The sequence below is a fragment of the Megalops cyprinoides genome, chromosome 21 (assembly GCF_013368585.1).
Source record: "Megalops cyprinoides isolate fMegCyp1 chromosome 21, fMegCyp1.pri, whole genome shotgun sequence".
NCBI classification, from domain to species: domain Eukaryota; kingdom Metazoa; phylum Chordata; class Actinopteri; order Elopiformes; family Megalopidae; genus Megalops; species Megalops cyprinoides.
In genome coordinates this window covers 13,597,207-13,619,744 of record NC_050603.1, presented here as the reverse complement: position 1 = coordinate 13,619,744, position 22,538 = coordinate 13,597,207, and the positions used below count along the sequence as shown (strand labels likewise).

At 46.3% G+C, this 22,538-nt stretch overlaps 1 protein-coding gene across 2 annotated transcripts; it reads right to left on the bottom strand.

The window, feature by feature from the left end:
- Positions 1–743: 743 nt before the first annotated feature.
- Positions 744–21,890, bottom strand: ago4 (argonaute RISC component 4). 2 transcript variants are annotated; one of them, XM_036555160.1, is made up of 18 exons: positions 21,674–21,890; positions 14,642–14,813; positions 12,104–12,224; positions 11,451–11,632; positions 11,129–11,265; positions 10,905–11,039; positions 10,275–10,362; positions 9,498–9,645; positions 8,966–9,085; positions 8,490–8,651; positions 6,795–6,928; positions 6,181–6,365; positions 5,073–5,232; positions 4,373–4,688; positions 3,992–4,126; positions 3,633–3,734; positions 2,980–3,179; positions 744–2,479 (listed from the first exon to the last, which is right to left on the bottom strand). In XM_036555160.1, the coding sequence occupies exons 1-18, from the start codon at positions 21,690–21,692 to the stop codon at positions 2,371–2,373; spliced, it is 2,625 nt and encodes an 874-aa protein (XP_036411053.1). In that variant the 5' UTR covers positions 21,693–21,890; the 3' UTR covers positions 744–2,370. The 2 variants fall into 2 exon arrangements, with proteins under 2 accessions (XP_036411053.1, XP_036411055.1); XM_036555162.1 differs by having other exon boundaries at positions 8,523–8,651.
- Between the last annotated feature and the right edge of the window lie 648 nt (positions 21,891–22,538).

The window sequence follows — 22,538 nt, the reverse complement described above, 5'->3', positions numbered from 1 at the left end:
CATGCAAGCGAGCAAAGTCTACATTTTTCCCCCTCAAAAGCCTAAAAATCTACTCCACCAAATGCACATTCCCACTGATTGATACGAGCGAAAAACAAGTACGGAAAAAACACAAACGTCAATAAGGATCAGACCAACAGCCACATCAACAGAAAGAATTATAGCTTCTCGTCGTTTCCAAGATTGAGTGGGTAATATTGCTTTGCAATGATAATGTGTAAAACTGGAATTATTGTCACTGCGCCGATAAAAAGAGCACCCCCTAAAACACTGTCTGCCACGCCAGGCCACGCTAGCATGCAGCTTAAGCGTTCCATCCACACAACCATGGAGAGACCAGCGTCTCAGCCACGCTCCAGCTACCTCCCTTCACCTCCAGACAGTGTCCCAATCGGAGTATGCCAGCAGCCCCCCTCCCCTTTTTGGCATAACACCATACACCCCCGCCCCTAACCCCCTTCCCTCCTGCTGCATGCACTCACTGCCCCGACAGGCAGGTGCTCAAACTCATTCATAGCAAACCTGCTGCTTCAAAAGGTGGTTTATTACAAAAGGGTTTCCTGTGAGCTATCCCCCTGACGAGGAGTGCGTGCCGTCGCCCCTGCTGCCCGAATCTTCCTGGAAGGGGGAGGGTGGGAAGGGCTCGTATGGCCACGCCCGGGTGGAGGTGTCACCAGTTCCTAGGGCAGTGCTAAGCTTTGTGTCACTGGATGGCTGGTTATAAACCTTTTTTTTTTTTTAAAAAAAAAAAAAAAAAAAAAACACCATAAGTATAGTCTTTTATAGATATACATGTTGAAATACACACAAACAGTAATAGAAACACGTTATAAGTCTAAAATTCAAATCATTGACTACCCCCCTGTTCCCCCTACAGCCCCCGTATTCCATGATCCGATTGTCATTGATCTTCCTTTCTAACCGTGACCCCCCTCCCCCACTCACAGTGCAAGATACAACCAGCCGATCCCCCATGCTGTCAACAGTAGATAGGTGATCCCTCTGTTTAGCTGACGGGGCATAACCCTAGGCTACCACTACCCTCACCACAAACTCCCCATCAGCCTTCTCATTCCCATGCCTGAAGAGTACAAACACACCAGGAACCAAAGGAACCTAAAAGAGCCAGACTTCAGGAGCCCACACAGACCCCCCCACAATTTTTCCAATTACAGACAAACTCAATTAATCCCCCCACCCCCCCCACCAGTTCTTCAACAGACCCCACACTGAGCCCTGGGCTTTTGAACACATCATTAATTACAATAATGATAATAATACCAACAAAGATAGCCTACTCTAACAACAGTTAAGATAGCCACAAAACGTTTTTATATTAATCTCTTACAAATCTGTTTTTGTTTTTATTTATAAATGCATAAAGATAATAAAGGAGAGTGCCCTCTTTGTTTGTCTGGCCTCCCTCGTCAGTGCTGTAAATGGGCGGAAACAGAGGGGGTTGGGGGTAGGTGGGGCGGGGATGCGTACCTCCCCCCCCCCGCAGGTCTCATTTAGCCTGTGCAAACGTGCAATGTCCACCCCCCCGCCACCACCCCCGCCACACGCCCTACACAGGCCAGAACACAGACGCTGCTACTGCTACACACAACCACCAGCTTCACCGAGCCAGCAGAATCATCTATTTAAATCTGTTTATATAGATGTGTATAATTATATATATGTATATAAAAACATTAAATCTGAGGCATGTACAGCAGTTATCTCCTTGACCTTCCTTTACAATTCAGTGGCCCGCCATGAAATGCACACGCAAGTAAACACTCATTCTGCACAACACAGGAGAAGAGAAATGGGTGTGGATACACAGGTCACCTCGCTTGTAAAAGTTAAAAAAGGAGAGAACACACAACCATGAAGAAAAAGAAATCCCTCACATAGCAATCAATCCCCCTGCCCCTTTACATGCAGATACCCTCCCCCTCCCGCCGCCCCCACTCCCACCCCTAGACAGTGTGACTTCAGCCCGTTCAGGCTTGAGGTAAATGAAAAGTCTCGGTAAGTTGTAAGAAAGAGAGCTGTCTCCCATCTGCTCATGCTCAGTGTATCTTACAAAAACAAAAAACAAAAAAAAAATCCATGCGAAAGACAAACAAAAAATGGCTCAATGTGTTTTTTTTTTTCCCTCTGTGCATCAGAAACCAATGGTCTCTCAGTGCGTCCGAGAATCCTGGGATTGCTGGTAAGAGGCGGCTTGAATTGGAACCGGGCGTTTCGGCTGGACAGATGACCGGATCCTCTGGCTTCATAACCGCTTTGGTGCAGAGAGAGCAAGAGAAAGACAGAAACAGGCAGAGAGAGGGAAAGAGAGAGAGAGAGAGAGAGAAGGAGAGCACCCTCTGCTGGTGTCCGTCAGGCGAAGTACATGGTGTGCTGGGTGTCATAGTGAATCTGGACCGCCTTGGCCAGGGCCTGAGGGTCCCGACCGTTACTCTGACCTGAAACGTGACTACCCTCCGCACTGAGGGGGAGAGGGGTACAGTGATCGGGGGGTAGGAGGAAAGAGAGCAAAGGGAGAGAGGAAGAGGGAGAAGGTCAGCATGTTACAACAGCAGATGACAGAAGACCTTTTTTATGCTTAAATCAACTGACCTGGGACACTGAACCCTAGTCTTGCAGGTGAACTACCAAGCAGGCTTTCTGTTTTTCCTTCAACCATGACCTGGGTATTTTGCATTGACCGGGTCAATCAAATTCAGACCAGGAAGTGTTTTACTTAAGTACCACTCTCAAAGCAGTCCATTATATCTGCTTCCCATTTGTGGTGCAGAGATGGTAGCCCTGTGAGATTAAGTAATGCCTAAAAACATGTGGCAAATAGCCAAACACACGTCAGCTATGCATGGTGGGTAATGTAGTCATTCGAGTACGGACACAAAGTAAACCAGGTCAATGCCTGGCAATGCCTTGGCCCTGCAGCACTGGGCTGTGTGCTGCTCTCCACCAGGGGGAGCACCTCACCTGTCGTGGTCCTTGTCCACCAGGTGGTAGCGGGCGCGGAAGGCCACGAGGCGGGCGTAGTAGGCGGGCGCGGGGATGGAGACGGAGCGGGTGCAGCGCACGTAGGTGTGGCACAGTTGGTATGTGAGCAGCTGCAGCTCGTCCGCCGTGAAGCAGTTGTCGTCCCACAAGACGTGGTAGTGCGAGGGGCGGCTGGTGCCCTGCAGGAGGCGGTGGAGGGAACAGGGGGGAGCAAAGAGACACATTAACATCACAGTCATAGCCCATCAGGTGAATTTATACAGTACATTTAACTGCTATGAAATAACCTGAGGGTCAGACAAAAGCACTCTACATTATAGTACATTATTTGTATTTGGCAGACACTTTTATCCAGAGCAACTTACATAGGTTATAATTTTTTGCATGTTATATATTTTGCATGTTATCCATTGATACAGCTGGATCTTTACTGAGGCAATTCTGGGTTAAGTACCTTACCCAAGAGTACAGCAGCAGTGCCCCAGCAGGGAATTGAACCAGCAACCTTTCGGTGACCAGCCCTGCTCCTTAACGCTATGCTACACTGCCACCCCTTCTTTTTTGACTGAGTTTGATTTAAGGAACCTTCAGTCGTGAACCAAAAGGTGTAGAGATGTAGCCACAGCGCTCACCTGTATGCCCGCATGGCTGCACAGGTAGAAGTCAAACTCAGAGGGGTGCGTGATGGTGCTGTCCACCGTGGTACCAGCAGGAACGTTGCCACTCTTTCCCACCTGCAGCGGGGCGACATAGCAAAGAAATCAGATGTCAAATCTCACCCAAAACATTCCTAACAGGCTAACAGGTTGCACTACCGCTGGGTTTTCTTAGCCAAACTCTGTATAATACAAGGGCCGACTGGCCCATCCCTGGAAACCCCTCCAGCCATTTAGCTAAGATCAACATGATCCTACAAAACACTGGCCATGTTGGAGTAATCCTGTAGTCAAGTGGTTGAAATCAGTAGCAGCTAGGAGCCTGCAGGCCTTACCCTCTCTGCCTTGTCAGAGCAGAAGAGTCGGGTGTGGTGGCGCTTCTGCACCACGATGTAGGTGATCCCCGGCCTGTAGTCCTCCTCCAAACTAATGCACGCCTTCCTGATGGCGATCAGCTCCGGCCACGCCACCTGTGGGCAGAGACACGGACAGAGGGGTGAACATGGAGGAAGATGGAGGAGGACAGCTCCAACATGTTGACGGGAAGGAAGACAGAGTTAAACTGAGACCAGATAAGTTGTGGCAAGCTTTCCACCCAAGAAACAACCCTCATTCCTCAAACTAAAAAAAACATATAAATCAAAGGACAAACATGGCCACATCACCACGTCCACCTCATCCCTCCCATCAACAGACGCTGCTGACTGCAGACTGACCTGCTTCATCTGTCCCTCGGAGACGCCGCCCCGGTAGTAGATGATGCGCGTGGGCTTGAAGCGGGTGGACTTGTAGAACTGGATGAGCAGCTCGCGCACCATGTTAGTCAGGTCCTGGATGACCTCCTGGCTGAAGAGCTGCTCCTGGGACAGGTCCTGCCGGGAGGTCTGCACCCGCACCGTGGCGCAGTAGCGGCTGGGGTGCCCGTCCATGCTGCCCACCACCGCCGCGATCGAGGGCTTCTTCCCATCACCAGCCGGGGGGTGCGTCACATCCGCCCCCAGGAAGATCACCGGCTGCTGGAACACTGAGGGCCTGGAGGAGAGCAGAGGGGCAGGCGAGACTGTCACCCAACTGTAGAATATAAACTAATAAGAGCTTGCCACGAATAAACCTAAAATTTAAGGCACTCTCCCCAGCTTTAAGATCATCTCAACATGTTGGCTCCAATTCACTCAAAGTGGATTTATTCATGAATTCTGAACTGATTTCTGAGATCTCTGTTCTCCCATTTGGAGTTCCTCTGCCTCTCACCAGAACCTCCTACCTGCTATACCCAACCAAATCCTGGTCCATCCTTTCATCACAGACCATTCAATGGAATTTACACTCTAAGACTGTAACAAGGTCTAAAGTAGCACCTCAGACCCCATATTCTCCGTGAAACCCCAGCCTCAGCCACGGCTGCTTTGCACGCACCTCTGATGGGGCACCAGCACATTGTTGATGCCGCCCAGCTTGGCGTTGATCTTGAGGCAGAGGTTGGAGAGGGTCTGAGGGGAGGTCTTCACCACATTCTTCACCTGGACGCACTGTGTGGCCATCCCCAGGAGGGTGTCTCCCACCCGCTTCACCTCCGCTGGGACACAGAAGGACACAATGCATTTAAAATCCCCAGTCCATTACACATTAGTAAACTGAAGCTTTGTTCAGTTACCGTTTCAACACAAGGCAGGCAAAGGTAATCAATTACTGTTAACAGGGTGAGCATCAAACACTGATCAAAATCCTACTCAATGATTGAATACTGCACCATGCAATAAGACAGCTCCATGAAGTTGTGAAAGTGCTTTCTGCACCCTCCGGTACTTCCTAGCATTTAGTAATTCGGAATGGGTTCTAGCAGGGCAAAACAAACGTAGCTTCAATCGTTCCTTTGCAGTACAGGTTAGGGTGGAGTACTGTGTCATCCAATTAGTGACTTTACCCCATGTTCAATACACTTTTTCAGGCACTGGCACTATTGTGGTAAGTTGAAAATGTTATGAGTCTAGAAGTTGTACAGTGTTTAACCTAGCCAGATACTTTGCTGACTGGCTAAAAATAAGTGATCATGGCCCACAGGCTACCTAGATATGCTGCCTCTCTTTTAAGAGGATTGTACTTATGATCATCTCCAAAACTAAAAACAATATCAGGATTACGAGAGTCAAGCTCTCCACAGGGCTGCCTTTGCCGCAGCACTGTTATTACATGAAGTGCCTCTAGTTAGACAGTTGGCAAATAGTTTATGGAATCAAGCAAATCACAAGCACCGTAACAGAACCCATTTCCTTTTTGTACCTATAAGTTGTTGAAAAACTCAAGAGAAAAGAGGAAGGACATAAAGTGTATCCATTCAACTTGAATGGATACACTCATGTTCTTTTGTGCTGGAGGTCACTCTGGAGAAGAGCCTCTGCTAAATGAATGTAAAGTAATGTAATGCAAAGAAAAGTAGGAGAAGGGCAGAGACAACAGAAAGAAAATGTTGAGGAAAAAATAAGAAGAAAAATTATGGGGAGACAGATCTCTGCCCCTTGCTCACCGTAGACAGGGGTTTTCCCCGGCAGGATGACGACGATGAGCTGCAGGCCCACGTAGGACATCTTGAGGTGCTTGAACATGGGCTCCACGCTGTCCGCTCCCTGCGCGTACTTGCAGAAACATGGCTGGCCCTGAATGGGCATCCCAGCGTCCTTGGAAATCTTCCGAAGCTGGTCCGTGAAGCTCCTGGAGATCAAAAACCAGTTAAATCAGACAGCAGTCCACACCACAGAGCTTGCGTTTCATATACAATATACAACAAAGAACACCAACATGAAGAAGAATCTAAAATATAAGATGTTTCATAATTGAATTGTTTAACACATTTTTGGTCACTGCATAATACCATTTGTGTATTTCATAGTTTTGATGTCTTTACTACTATTCTAAAATGTGGAAAATTGCAAAAATAAAGAAAAACCCCTCTGAGTAAGTATGTCCAAACTTTTGACTGGTACTGTATGTAAGCATGGTTTTCATTGACTTCATGAAAAAGAGCCACACACACACGAAGTTAGAGAAAGCATAACTGAATGCCTGGGGCAGGAGAGGGGGCAGAGAGAAAGGGAGAGAGGAAAGGGAGGAGGAACAGAGGAGTGGAGGTGTGGCCCTTACTTGAGCAGGTCCTCTCTGCACTGCTTCTGAGGGGCGAAGCAGGCGACGGCCCACACCTTGATCTCGATGCCGGCGTAGAACTGCTTCCCCCTCATGTCCCACACGCCCTGATTGGGCGTGGCCACCGTTTTGTTCTGCGGAGAGAGTCCCTGAGCTCTTAGTGAACCCCTCAGCTTCACCGCCAGCATCACAGACAGCACCCCCCTCTTTAATGCACTGCATCCAGGGACAAGCCGCACCCATGACCCACCTCCCACCTCCCACCTCCACCGCAACCCTCACCCCTGTCTAAAAAAAAGCCCCATGATACGCTGCAATAAGAAGGAGGGGTTAAAGAAATATACACTACTCAAGATACTTTAAGATCCAAACCCCATGCAAGCTAATTAGTCCACCATCCCAACCCCTTCCCCAAAGTGCCCCAATCCCTCACACACGCATGCACACACACTCCCTCTGTTCAACAAAACCCCCAATAGGTGGTGCATCCATGACTCCCTGAGTCTAGTGTCACTGTTAACATTTACAACTGTACTGAGTGCAGAAATAGACAACTGTGTGCCACACAAATATGGGAACAGTTCATTTCCCCTTCTTGTGAGAAAACACTAAATGTCATTCTGTCAATGAGAAAGTCAGACTCCAGTACTCCCAGCCAGATGGGTTCGAGCACTTTGTTCAACTTTGTTCTTAATTTAAACACAGACATTTTTCCCACTCAAATTCAAATTCACTTTCATTAACTTATTATCATGCTGGTTTCTTACTTCCCAGGGACACCCAACAGGAACCCTGCCCCAGAGGACTGGAGTACTCCAAATCTTCAGTGAACATATGGTTCAAATGTAATTAAAATGTATTTGTTTCTTTCATTAGGTCTATTCAGATACAAGAAGTCATCGATGGTGATCCCATTGACACGCACAACCTACCAGACGTGTTTTACACAGAGAAGGCAAGTTGCTTTTCTCTTTACACACAAAATGCACTTGCCTTTGGCTCGCCCAGAAGTCCCAAATATCCCATCTGAGCCAATCACAGACAAGTATGCGCTGTGTGCACTGAGAAAAGTAACGTCCTCAACAAACGGGGGTACGACAATAAGACTCCATTGCCCATCAGTCTCCAGGAAGAGGAGCAAAGTAATATTGCTCTACTGCTAGAAATCTGGACCAAACAACATCCCTCATAAGATGCTTTCTAGTGCACAGTGTCATAAGAGCTTTCTTGCAATCTTGACAATTCTGTGCTATAAACATGACAGGCCCACAACAAGACCATATCGAACAGTTCAATCAGGGGCCAAGGAGCATGGTCAATGAAGCCATGCATAAATCCATGATATAAAACTGGGATGCCTTTGAAAACCAATATCTGCAGCAGGACCTGAGGCCTGTCGGAAGGTTTTTGCCATGCCTTCCTAGCTTTTGATTACGTTTCATTCGGTGGTTGCTCTTGATTTCACATAGCACAGCACTGCATCTCTGTATTTTACCCTCCAAAAGGACTTCCCTTTAACAGGAGCAGGTGGGTTTTTCAGATTGAGGAGGTTCCCTGTGAGCGACACAGTTGGTGGAGATGAATTTACATGTGGGTGGAGCCTGATTCCCTTCCCCTTTATAAGTCCACTCAGCCCCCATGTCATACAGAGCCCCCCCCACCCGTACTCACCCTGCCCTGTGCCCCAGTACTCACCCTGCCACAGTCCCTCCCAGTGTCTGTACTCACCCGGCCCCCATACTGCAGCATGGGCGCTGGGAGGACCCGCCCAGTCACCTCCGTCATGTCATTGTGCACAACAATGCCAAACTCTTTCAGGTAGGGGTCAGGCCCGCCCACCATGCTGTTGCTTTTGACCTAAGAGGGGAGGGGGAAAGAGAGAGAGACAGATCGCAACAGGCAGGATCTTAAGGACAAACTTTATATATAGCTTTCCAAAGCTAAACTAATTCTAGAATCCTTCATGAGAGCCTCCATTGTAAGCAATCACAAGTGATAAGTGCCCTGGCCTGCATTCCTGCAGGTTTTTACAGCTCTGTTCTCCAATATATCAAAAACAATTCCAGAAATCAAGGAGAAGAGCTGCATTGGTTCAGTCATCAGCTGGACTCTGATCAAAGCACACGCTACAGCTATTCTCTATCCTCCCGCCACCAGGGGGAAGCACTCACCAGGCGACTGATCTCCTCCTGTCTGTCAGGAGCGGAGCGTGCGGTGGCTTTGATCATGGTGGAGGTTTGATTATCTGTTAGCTTCTTGATGCAACGCTGCCCTGCCACGATGTTACACACCTGCCGAGTGGATAATGTGACACAGCTCCTGTAAATTTACTTGTAGATTACACCTGACATATAAAGTCCAAACCTATCCTGACATCACAAACTTACTATACAAATCCAGGGGGGCAAAGGTACCTGAACTGGACTGCTCAAGTTTTGAGCTAAGCACTGAGTTGTGTATGTTAACAAACTACACTACTTACATCCCTGGGCCCCATGGGGGGTCTCTTAGAAATTTTTCCATGTACAGTGTGCAGTGATCCCTTTCATACTAATCTACTGGTTTATTCATCATGTTACTTTTATGAATACTGTGTTGTTATGAGTTTTGGAGCTACTCATACTCCTGTGAGTACGCTGAACAAAAAACTTTTATTTCTACCACTGTAAATCAACAGTGTAGTGCAGACGCGCTCCATCTCACCTCCAGGGGCAGATAGGTGTGCTTCTGCTCCTGCCCCACCTGGAGGCAGGGCAGGTGGGGGTATTTCAGCTGCAGGCTGTATTTCTGTTTGAAATACTGCGCCACCGTACATTCCATGGCCTGACCGTTCTCCAGCTGCAGCGGAAACCTGTGGACAGACAGACACACGGAATTCTCCAAACCTTGAAACACTAAATTATCCTGAATGGACCTCTCTGCAGTTCTCTAAAGGGCACCTTGACACAGTCCCTAAATATGCAGTAAGAGCTTTCCAATAACAGCCTCATAGTGAGTAAACGCAGGGCTAGAAAATAAGCTGCATTGTGCCTTGGCCCCAAACAAGAACTGTTTGACCTTACTAGCTCCTTCTGCATGTAAATCCTGCAAAATAAGAGCCATCCTTCCTCGCTATCCTTTCCCAACTGTTGTCCCTCAGTAGTTTGCTCGTGCCCTGGAAAAGGGCATCTGCCAAATGCATACTAATGACAATCGTTTCACAGTGGAAAACTACCTGCACTCGAAAGGTGCTGAACTGCCTTGAAGATGTGCACTCGTGCTGAACAGTATAACTTCCTAGCCAACTCACAAGAGAAATGAACACCTTCTGCAAAGCAGTTCTGAAGTCTTGTGCGCCAAGTATGTACAAAGTGTATAGTTTAGTCAGGAAACAAACAGATTATGTGCAAAATGTATACATGGGCACATTGCTGGCCAGTTGATACGGCCCTATCCCTGCAACATCAAACCCGCGGGACTGACAAGTGAGTGTGCACTCACGTCTGATGGCTGGCAGGGCGACGGGTGACATTGCACACACGGTACTTCCTCTTCATCTGCCCGCAGTGCGTCACTTCCACCTTCAGGCCTGCACATACAGACAGACTTCCTGAATGAGGCCGAAACGGTGAGTGAATGAGGCAATGGCACGAGGCAGAATAAACAGCAATGTGGACTCCAGAATTCACAGATCACTGAAAATGGTCCTATTCTGTGGCCTTCATTACACTCTCCACCATAACACTTACAGGGCTGGTGGGATGAATGTTTAACAAACCATACAAAAGCAAATGGCTTGACAATTAACCTTATGGGGCAATACAGCTAATATAGCTTAATGAACTGCCAGGAGGTGCATAAATGCCTGCCTCCTTCCCACAAACTCAAAACAGGGATGCTGTCCTCTCTGGATGAGACCAGGTCACACCACGGCCCATTTCTATAAGTAAGCCTCAGAATACAGAATTTGATTACAGAAATAAACTTTAAAAATATTAAACTATATTAATATTAAACTATTAAAAATACGATCCTTAGAAAAATCTTGGCTGTCTGCAGAAATCTGAAAATGCAGCCCAGACGGTGAGGTTTTTCGCTGAGCTCTCGGGGGTCTCTCGTGTTCCTGCTTACCGCGGATCTCCTTGGTGAACTTGACACGCTGAGAGTCAGTGAGTGGCTTGGTCTGTTCGTTGATGTTCTGGATATCCAGCACCTCACACATGAACTCGATGACCGGCTGGGCGCGGTAGAACGCGGTCGCCGACACTGCGGGGTGAGGGAGGCAGGCGTTACACGCGCATGACGGGGGTGTTCGGCTACAGAATGCATACACGCACATGCGGAAGGACTCTTACCATCAATGTTGAGCATCATGTTCCACATGGCAGGACGGACTGACTGGTGGAAGCCGAACCACACCTCCCGCCCACCACCCAGGGGGTGATAGTACCCCTCCGGGGGAGAGAAGAAGGAGCGGCCCACTGGGGTGTACCTATGCAGGTGATAGAGAGCAGGAGCCAGGGTTTACATACTTCAGTGACAAGTTTACTAAACAAAGCCTAATTTGTGGAGCTGAGATTGGGGGAAGGGCAGGGCTAGTTAAGCACAGATACCTGAAGTGCTGTCTGGGGGGACAGCACTAAGGGTACAATGAGAGAGAGTGGGGCTGGGCTGTACCTCATGGAGGGCAGGTGTCGCGTGATGACATCCAGGGCCTGCACGGAGTCCTCAGGGACCTCGTTCAGGTGGCCAGACAGCGCCTCCAGGAGCATCTGCAGGCTGACCACCGACACCCACTGCAGAGACACCTTAAAGGTCTGATCCTTCCCCTCGCCTGGCAGCGTCACCTCCAGGTCCACCTGAGACAGAGGAACAACATTACATTACAATCATCTAGCAGATGCTCTTATCCAGAGCAACTTCCAGCACAAAAGTGAATCCATTCCTGCTGAATGAGCAACAGTGTCAGACCAGGCTAACAACACTCCCAGACCAGTGAGAGTGAGCATAACACTGTTCAAACCCCCACAAAGTACAACAAGAAGCACAGTGACATGAGAGACAGAAAAAAAAATCACAGAGAAAGAAAAAAGGAAGGCCAAGAGAGGGAAGATGGGGAGAGAGGAGGGAAGACATGAGAGAAAAAAAAAAACATGACTGACAGTCAAAAGCCAGACACAAAAGGCAGAAGCAAGGATCTGAGCGCAAACAACCCAAGAGGGAGACAGCAGGCACACGGCATGGAGAAAGAAGCCGGCAACAGCCACACGGAGCCCTGTGAAGGGTCGGCTGGCTGAAACTCAGCGCTGCAGGCTCAGTGTGACCCTCACCCGGTCTCTCCCGATGGGCAGCGGATGGGCTGTGTACATGTTCCTCTTGCCATCGTAGCCAGGCTGCCGGTCCCCGAAGATCTGCATCTTGAAGTGCCGCACCATGGTGTCCACCACCTCCCTGAGAGAGAAACCAGTCAGCCAATCACACAAAGCAGCCAACAGAAGTCATTTTTTATGCTGCCACATTGAGCAAAATTTTGCACTGACTCAACAGCCTTGGCCCATGTGGTGTACTGTACCCCCCAATATCAGCCACTCAGCACCCCATGGCTATGTCCCAAACATGAAACCAGTTAACGGAAAACGTGAAAATCATGTCAGTATCCTAATGCTAACAACACTAAACACAAATCTGAAACGGGGAGTTAGCAAACCTTTTTTAAACCATGTCCTTTCCTGCACTCATCTTCCCCGTTATTGACAAGCACTGAATGGAAAATGGGAGACTGCACAGAGCTAAAATTAAATCAAGCTGAAGAAAGTAACATCGTCCGTAGGAAAAAAAAAATCTCAGTACTTTTGATCAAGCAAAACATTCAGAAATATATTGATTAAAAATAAACTTTTTCAGTTCTGCTGAGGTTGAATGGAACGCATTAAATTCACAAGAAAGGTTTCATGTAAACATGCACACTGGGCTACCAGACAAAAGGAACCCTGGGATATGAGACAAAATGCACATGTACATATACTTGACCAAAGGGAGCAATCAAATGCAAACTGAAAAGTCCTTATTCTAACTTGGGATATTCTCCAACACAAACCTCTGGGCCATTTCAAGGCGAAGTACTCAGGGCAAGTGAGCAAAAATGCCATCTGGGATACGGCCCGTACAGATATGCAAGTCTTTCATGCATTCTGACAGCCTTGAATGTGACCGGGAAAACCAGCCAGCTAATTACACATTGCCATGACACACAAACACCCAATCACTCTGCGCTATGGAAGATCAGCCAGCCAATTACACCACACCCTGATATAGTGAAACCAATGTCAATCACAAAGCCTGTCCACACTATCCCCAACCAGGGGCCTCATTTACAGTATCTCTGGTGCTTAAGGGCAGATCTTCCTGTAAATTGTTTGTACGTACAAGCCCACACAAGCTGTTCTTAAAATTCATGCATATTCCAGACAATGTTTTACAGTTTGTGTTTTAAATACAGTAGCGGTAAACACACAGGGGACAGGATGTACAAATTTTCTTGTGTTTTTAAAGACAAAAACATAATAATGTTTATTTGAACGGTTCCTTGAGCGCTATACATATACTATATAATATTAATTACTGTAAATCATTCATCTGTGCCATTTTATTGTGAGAAAAAGTATCAGAAACTGCTTTCATCTTAACCGCAGGCATATTTTGGCATGAACACCATGAAGTCAGCCATGTTTAAACAGTCTCATAACATTATGCAATGTCAGTGAATATGTTTCAGTACAACCCATAGAGGAAGTGAAAAGTATATAAGGCTATTACAAACTACTGTAATCTGTGTGTACTGTGTATTGGATAGAAACAGTATTTCACACACCCTTTTCTCTCGCAATCTGGTTTTCTTTTATTCCCTATAACATCATACCATTCCTTTTTCATACATGAAAGTCCCTCTGATGATCCCAAAATAAAACCACATAATTTTCTGCAAATTAATGTTTTTTTTTCTTCTATGATCAAACAAAATACTTCTAAACTTGCCTTCGAACCCATTATTTCCGTCTCTGATCCAGAGCAATTCCTTTTTTATTGTTTTTGCTCCTGGAACATTGCATTTCATGGTGGCATTACCACAATAATAAATCACAATCAAAAGCATTTGTTCCTCATATATAGTTACAGGGCATTTTCTATATTATATTAAATGCTCATGGGAGAATGCAGTTTATTAACATTTGGGATTTATCAAAAATTACCACATGGAAACAAGCATACCAAGGTTTGATAAAGTCCACTTCTGAAAACTACCACCTGGACAAATTCATAAGTTTTTGTATGTACAGCTGATAAGTGAAGCCCCAGATTCATAAACTCTCCATACTTTAGGATATCTCCCTCCCAAACCATTCCTGACCTTTTCTATACCTCCACAACACCCCCTACTCTTCCTCCGAACAAATCCCTCTCCCTCATGACTCCAAACCACCCTCCCACTCCTGTTCCCAGCCTACCCCTGACCCCCCCAGCTTCACAGCATTACCCTCTGCTTATATTGATCAAATGTATTTATATAACGCTCAAAAACAACTGTCACCCAGTACACAGCTGCACTGAACACAACCCTTACGTGGCAAAGTTTTAAATGAAAAAAAAACATTCTCAAAATGTATAGTAAATAGAGTACAATGCTGTAAAGACAACTGGACAGAAAATTAGAAAACCATGAACTGAAATGGAAACATGCAGTATTGGGAAGAGTAAGCCATAAACTTACTGAGCTACGATGTTCAACAAAGTGATTTAGCAAGTTGCTGAAGGGGGTGCAACACCACACAAAACCACAGTCGTAACCCCAAGGCACTCTGCCCAATTACCTGTTGACTCTGCGGGGGCGCTTCTCCGGCTTGATGTCGATGTCATAGTGGTAGACGTCGATCTTGGGGATCTGCACCTGGAAGTGGTTGGCCAGCAGACGGATGGGCTTCCCCACGGTGCCCAAGCCGGGCCGACGCGGGGGCTGGAAGAGGGAGGTGGGAGCAGGCGGGCCTGCGGACGACAGCACCACATCCATTTAATCATAATCAAGCCCCCTCCCAAATATTAAAGATTTATTTTTTTTCATGAATATCATACAACTGAAGGTGAATAAACTTGCAATTCTCCCTGGCAGAAAGAATGTGCTGCATATCATTTCAGTGAAAACAACAGAAATAAAATCTTTCCATCTGCCCTCAAAGCAGGAAAAGTGAAAGGAACACAAAGTGACTTGGCCCCAGAGAACAGGGAGTGCCTGTACCAATAACACAGCAACGGAACAATGACCCTCTGAGCACTGGCACGCCGCCCCCCTCCGTCCAGGTCTTAACATACAGAGCCCCCCAGACAAAGACCAGCGCCTCCGAGACAGACAACAGCAGGGCCAAATGAGGGGGGTGGGGGGTGCCCAAACGCTGGGATTACTGTTACCCACACGCTCAGCCCAGCAAACTTTACACAGCTCCAAACACAAACAAACCCCAAACGACCCTGACGCATCTCTTACAACCAGACACCCACGCACTAACCAGCCTACAACTATATACACCTAACAACTATGTCTTCAAAATGACTGCCTGCTGTCTAGCAGGGTATGACCAGCCATTGGCTGTTATCTTAGTCTGTGTCTGGCTCTCCCAAATTTTCAACAGTTGCAGTCCAGTCACAGGGCAGAGAGGATCACACAGAACCAACCAACTGAAAATGAGAAAAAGAGTGTTTGGATGGCCTCTTGTTTAATCATCTGAATATTCAATTTTATGATCACTACTCAGTTACTTGGATCAGTATTCTAATGCTTTCTAATTACCAGAATTTTGGTAACATCTAGTTCTATTCTTCATCAATATGCATGCACAAAAGCAAGAACTCTGCATAAACTAACAGGTAATTAATTAATATGATTAATTTTCCTGCCTGAAAGTGTGAATGAATGCAGATCTCTTTGCAGATGAGTCACCATGTACTCTGAAAGACCAAGAGTTTCAAATGGTTTTTGGGGGGGAAAGGGCAGTTTGATTATTTTGACCTTAGGAGCCAAAAAAAAAAAATTCCATTATGGAATTATTCAAATTGCGTGACACTCAGCCTTAGTTTGGATGTTATCTGGTATTGGAGCTGTCACAGTAGTATCACAGGAGTATCACCTTCTCCTGAGCACATAGTTTATAATGCTCCAAAACCTATGTGAATGTATCAACAAAAATTCAATGCAGGAGCCTGCTGGAGTTCTCTTCAGACTTACGGAGAGCTTGTGCTAGTATACTGGTACTACAGTGGTTTGTACTATACCAATCTGTGCTATTGGGGCTAAGCCCTTCATACCAACACCACAAGCCTGGACAAGCTAGGAATGACAGTTCTTGGGTACTTGCTAATGATAATACAAGTAGTGCCAGGACACATAGGACAGACGGCATTTGGCTGATTCTGCTGACTCTGCACAAGGAGTGCGAAACAAAAACTCCAGAGGCCAGCGAGGGCGCTTCCTCCACTCTCATCCTCAGGATCCAGACAGGTTTGAGCCAAACGTCACCCAAACGTCACACCAAAAACAACAGGTGGAATGCCAGCCCCAGGGAAGGAAACTTTCAAGGCTTTCAAATTTCACTGGAATCCATTCAACAGTTTTATTTCAAATGTGCAATCATTTACATCATAATCATTTAATCCTGTTTGTATCTGAGCATCTGTTGCGGGAACAAATCCAAGGCGGGACACAAGTGTTGCGCCATGGATCAAGGAACTTTACCACGATCAGCCAAACTGTAAAAATGGGTCAAGGAATATGCTAAATACAAAATTCCTCATCCTAGAGAACAAACAAGACTTTTTGCTAATTACACCATAGCTGCCTGATTGAGTGCAACCACACTGCAGAACTCGGTGGTGGAGGTCATCGGGTTCATACTCCACTTTGTGGACCGCCTGCTGGACAAGTGAACTGCCGGCTTCTGTGGGCTGTCTTGGATTCTAGGGGTGGAGAGTTTGACTGTTGTCAACTGACAAGGGGACTGCAGGGGGTCCACGCCACCACACACCAACACGCTCCAGTTAGCAATTGAGGCGCCAAAGGGACAATTAGTACCTCTCCCCCCTTTCCTTCACCACACTGTACTGGTCCCTCTCTCCCTACACCCCCAAACTCAGTGCGTCAGCCTCCCATTCTCTCAATGAAAGCCCAGCTTGAGCAAAAACAACAGAACCATGGCAGGGGGCAGGGAAACACCAAAACGGGGGGGGGGGGGGGGGGATAAGGGGCATGTGCGATGTGAGGTCACCCACTTTCACCAAAAACAGACCCTGCTCTATATTTAACACACTCAGCTGCTCTGGCCAAAGTGGGAAGAACTGAGGTGTGTGCATGTGTATATGTGTGAGTGGGAGTTTGTGTGCAAGTGTGTGTTTGTCTCTGATTGTTTCTGTGTGTGTGGTGTAGGAGAGTTTCCCTGTCCACAATGCCAGAACCCCTCCCTCCCACATCACCACTTGTTGTTTACACACTGGGTGCCATGCCGAACCTGCTTCAGTTTGGAACATTACACAGGACGCTGTGCAAAAAGGCATTCAGGAAAACAGTAGGACTTAAACCTACACTTCTCATCCGAATGTACTTTACATGCAAGACTTTTTCCCAGAACAAAGCAGACTTCAGACAGCCCCTCAACAGTCTTCCTGAACTTAGACTGTAATCCATGTGATATCTCTCTTAAAAAAAATTATTTAAACAAGCATGGATTTCACAGGTATATATACATATATAAAAATGTATTCTGAAACACCTATTGCAACAAACATATTTGACACAAATTACACCCAAAATTAGTGGTTTTCATTTTAGCACATTTCAATTAATTCATAGTAGACATGTTTTAAAGACTACACCTGCAGCGGTTCAATGCATGCAAATGATGTTCCCTGTGACTTTCAGGGTGGTTGTGAACCGCACAGTATCACTGCAGCAGCCCAGGTAAGAGAGTTTGCTCCTGGTGTTCAGTAGCATCACCCAAAAATGCCTTTGGGGAGTAAGACCTAAGGCTAATGATGTGCTTGATTCTGCCATCACAAGGACCTCAATGATTAACTCACCCATAGCTATGAACTAGAAGTCAGAATGTGACCCAAGGAAGGAGACAGGCATTGTAAAATACAGGCAATTACCGTTATGGATTAATCTCAGATATCTGGTGGAAACCATTACAGTGGAAAGGAACATGGAATAGAAAAAAATGAACTTGCGCCACACAACAAACAGCTGCAGAAAAACAGAGAGCAAACAGGGTCTGAGCAGAGAAGGCTGGCAAGCCCCACATCTCACAGAGCTCCCTGAAAATGTCTAATCAATAATTCATCATGTGAAAGTGATGTAATATGCACCCATTTTAAGTGCTAAGTGCATGATATTACACCCCCTGGAGGAAAAAAAATGTCCCCATTTCATCTTGAGCGTGCGTGCACTGCGGCTCCGAGCACAGGAAGAGCACTGCACACAAATGGACCTGGATTTACTGTCACCAGCCACCGCAGCAGAATCCGCGTGGGCCGAGGCTAACCCAGCCCAACCTGTCCGCGTGAAAGCTACCTGCTTTCCAGAGTTCCGGCAATTATGCTTTCCAACAAAGACACGCGTCTCTGTGGACTCCCAACTCTGCTAAACGAGCCCTTTTTTATGTGCAAGGGCAGATTCGCGCAAAACGAGAAGGTGGCTGGGAGAACACATACAAGGAGGGCAGGAGTGTCAGGTTTCACCATACAGATGCTTCACTCGGGGTTGTGGTATAGGGAGGAGAGGTGGGTGGGTTGAATTGTTTGACGCGTTTATGCTCTGAAGCCGATGAGGGGGCCCTACTCCTCACCACAGAGCACACTCTCCTCCATTCACAGAGCCATCACACCCGTACAGAAAAATGACAGACCCATCGGCGGGAAAACACAGCTCTTCTGCCATGAGAGAGGAAAGGTTAGTTTTAATGGGCTTGTGTTGAAACTCGAAGACACAGAGGCCGCTAGCAGTGTGTATGTGAGCGTGTGTATGTGTGCGTGCGTGCGTGTGTGTGAGCGTGTGTAACTGCACGCTGCGTGACAGCGGGGCTTAAACTGATGCCTCGATGACCTCACAGCGCTGAATGAGTCAGTAATGACAGCCAGCACGAGATGTGCAGACACCTGTAAATCACCTGGATTACAGAGCAGCGGGTAAAGATGAACCTGTCTCACACACATGGTATTACCCAACCATAAGTGTGGATATACCCTTCACTGTGGGACAACAGGTTTACGAATGACACCAACAAATCCCCCTGTCAGTTGGCCAGTAGGAAGTTAAATGCATTCATGAACTCTACTAAGACTGTTTTATAAACAGTGCCTGTCCCCTTACTGGACTTCAACTAGCATGTCATCTAATGACGAGAGATATGAAAAAAATGACTGAAACAGCTCCATCTTTTCCTTATGGCAATGTGGAATGAAACTTGGGTTTACATGCATTTTTGCACTTTGGGGTTCAACAGATCATTATTGATTCATAACAAAAATGAAATATAGTAACATTTTTAGTCGATAACTTGCCCAAACTCAAAACATTCTTTGGTTTTTTGATTTTAGCAGGGGGTATGTTTCTCTTAAAATCAATGAGCACTGTCTAACTGTGTAATTCTTAGCATCAGAGTTCATTATGAATACTCAATATTTCCAATATTTAGATGGTTTGAATAAAAGCTTCCTGTTAACAGAAAACAGCTTTCCAGAAACAAACAGCAAATCAGAGGACATGCTGCAAATGCCAAATAAATATTTTCTAATAGAGAAATTTTCTTGTATAAATTGATTATTCGCCTATTGCTGTAATGTCAATGCGTATATGCGCTGTCGTCTCATGATTGAATTTAATTCTAAAATGTGCCAAGACTTAAATTATATCTGAAAGAAAACACATCTAAAAACACAAAGGGTGAAAATACCCATTGGTCAAAACTATTCAAATCATAGATACAGCAGACAACTGGTCATTTTCCGCACATGGAATCAAAGGTGTGCAAAGATGTAAATATCTTAAAAGAAACTCACATCTTTTCACACTCTAATCCTTAAACTATCTTCTATATCAATCTTTATAAGATCTTTGCAAGATCTCAAGAAGTGCACTTATACAGATGAATAATGCCACATTTTTGGGGTTTTGGAGAAACCACAAAGGGTATCAGGTGCCCCCTACCTCCGTCTTTGCCCCTTTTGAGCAGACATAGATGTGACTACCAATTATACCTTGCTAGCAATCTGACACATCCGTAATCGCTAAATTAAGATGCGATTTTCCCATATATTTTGTGTATTACATGTTCTATATCTATTATGGTGCTGTGAATCAAGGGCAGAATTCCCGCAATTTCCGAACCAATCGACAAGCGTTAGAACAGATCAGGTAATGGACGGGTGAAAAGATGACACCGGTGCTGCGGGTAATTTCAGCTAACGTTACTACATCATGTTGTATGAAATTTGTCCGCAAAGGTGCGAGTGTGTCGTGGTTTCCCATGTTTATATATGTAGCCTGTTAGCTATACGGTATAAACAAAGGGATGGTACCTCAGTCTCCAGTACAGACACGTCTGGCTGGACAGCTACATTGGCAGTACTACACGCTGGCGAGAACACGGACAGCACTCGAGTTCCCTGACTTAAGCGTCCCTAACTAGCCGTTCCATCATACCTTAAGCCAGAGATTCATGACAAATGTGCATTTTTACTGTACTGAACACGTTAGTATCCCTAGACAGCTAGCAGGCTAGGTCATCAGCGGTATCAGAACAGCGCACTGCCTTGTTAAATAACCGCTTATAAACCAACTAGCTAGCTACGCGAATTTGTGCGACAGGGTTTAATCGAAACAGAAATGCATTGCATATCTCATTAGCAACATATGTCATCAATACTGTTAGCTACACCAGTTGGCTAGCTATATGAGTAGTCTGGCTAAGTAACTACAGCTTAAAGACTGCACCCTATGCTGGACAAAGCTGGACAGCTAGCTGGATAGCTAGATAGGTATCTAGCTAGTACTTCGGCAAGGCAGTGGAAATGTCAGATGGCTAATGGCAGATGAATCATGGTAAGACTAACTAGCTAACTAAAGCAGATACAGCATGACAGTTCGATGGAAAGACAGTGATAAGCATATAGCAAGCGATCTAATGTTAGTAATTGTAACATTAAATGTTAGGAAGCAAACCTCCTTCCCTTGACAACGAAACTTAACTACCTCGCTATCTTATGATAGCTAACTTCGCTATCTACCTGGATTTTGCGTCTGTCCATAAAAAAAATCTCTAACGAGCTCCTAAAACGGCAACTCGCTACACTTCCAGATTTCTACAGCTAGCTATCCTTATATGACCTAACTAACGTTAGCAACACGAGTCCAAAAGGAAAACAACCGAACATCTGACGGACAGCCCAAACACACGGAAGGAAGGCTTCTTTAAATCCCCAACACACAATGCCATTTGCCCTCGGCAGCTACACCAGCTAAGCTAAGCCATCGGTGAAACAAACACGACACGGCTAGGTAGCTACGGCTAGTTCCTGTCATCTGTCTCAGCGAAACTATCCGCGTTGTGTTGTTCAGCTCATCAACTAGCTGGCAAACTAGCTAACTGATGGCAACTAACTAACTGCGCGGTTTATACGTTTCGTTCGTGCCATTAGTCAATTGGCAGGCAACAACGTCCAGGTTTGTTTTCCCTTCCCTGCCGTCAGGGCCCTAGTTAGCTAGTTACCTAGCTACAATCCACGGCCCCCAGTGAGGCAGTAACCCGAGCTCCCGCACCCCAAACACCGCGGCAAGGGGGGCACATATCTGACTGCCTTACCGGGTCCGAGCGCTTCCATGGCCGAGGGCTCTCTCTCCGTCTCTGTCCCGGCCTGGCGGCTCCGTACCGACACTGAAATTGGCGGCGGTATCTCGAAGCTGAGCGGGGCTAATTTAAGAAATGGAAGGAATGCGAGGATATCCAAAGGTCTTCGGGGGAGCGTTGTCTTCTGTGTGATTTAAAGCGGATCCGTATGGCTTCCTACTGCGCATGCGCGCCCTATTCGTAAGGAAGCAAGTACGCCTTTCTCGGCGAGCGGCGAGTTAATAAGCACGCTTGCGCAAGATGGGCTTCGTTTAAAAGGACGAGTGGACAACAGCAAATGTTAAATGTTGACATACAGTAATGGTTCTGTGAAGTCATGTACGAGGGTACCATGTTTTGCCAAGTCCCATTTGACCTGTTAGCCACATTACAAGTTGATTCTTGAGGCGTTACTTTAAAACCATCAGGAAAACAAACGACCAGCTTTTAACTCCGAAGCCATTGCTGATAATTTAAATGTCGCTTTACTGTATAATAGCCTTCAATATTGCCTGTGACACAATCATTTACTATGAAAGCCAAATCACGCATGAAGTGTTCAGGGTGATGAATCGTTAGCCACACAGAGCATAACTAGGTCGCTAAGCCACCTGTCTTTAGCTACTATCAATCAAGGTAAGTTACCTAGCCAACAAACTACAAATCCAAACTGCGCTTGCACGAGGTTGAATATGTAAAGGACACTTCACGGCACTGGAAAAATCTATTTTGCTACCTTGCGAGGAACGTTCAATATAGCTATGCACTCATGTGTCGGTAGCAACTGCCGTGGCCACATCTATGCCCCTGCCAAACTGATGACATAATTATTTCTCACTTT

Coding starts and splice junctions, on each gene's coding strand:
- ago4 (XM_036555160.1), bottom strand. Junction 6,929..8,489: donor CTGGGAGGGACTGTGGCAGG/GTGAGTACTGGG, acceptor CTCTCTCCGCAG/AACAAAACGGTGGCCACGCC. Junction 3,180..3,632: donor GCAGCCATGCGGGCATACAG/GTGAGCGCTGTG, acceptor CGCCTCCTGCAG/GGCACCAGCCGCCCCTCGCA.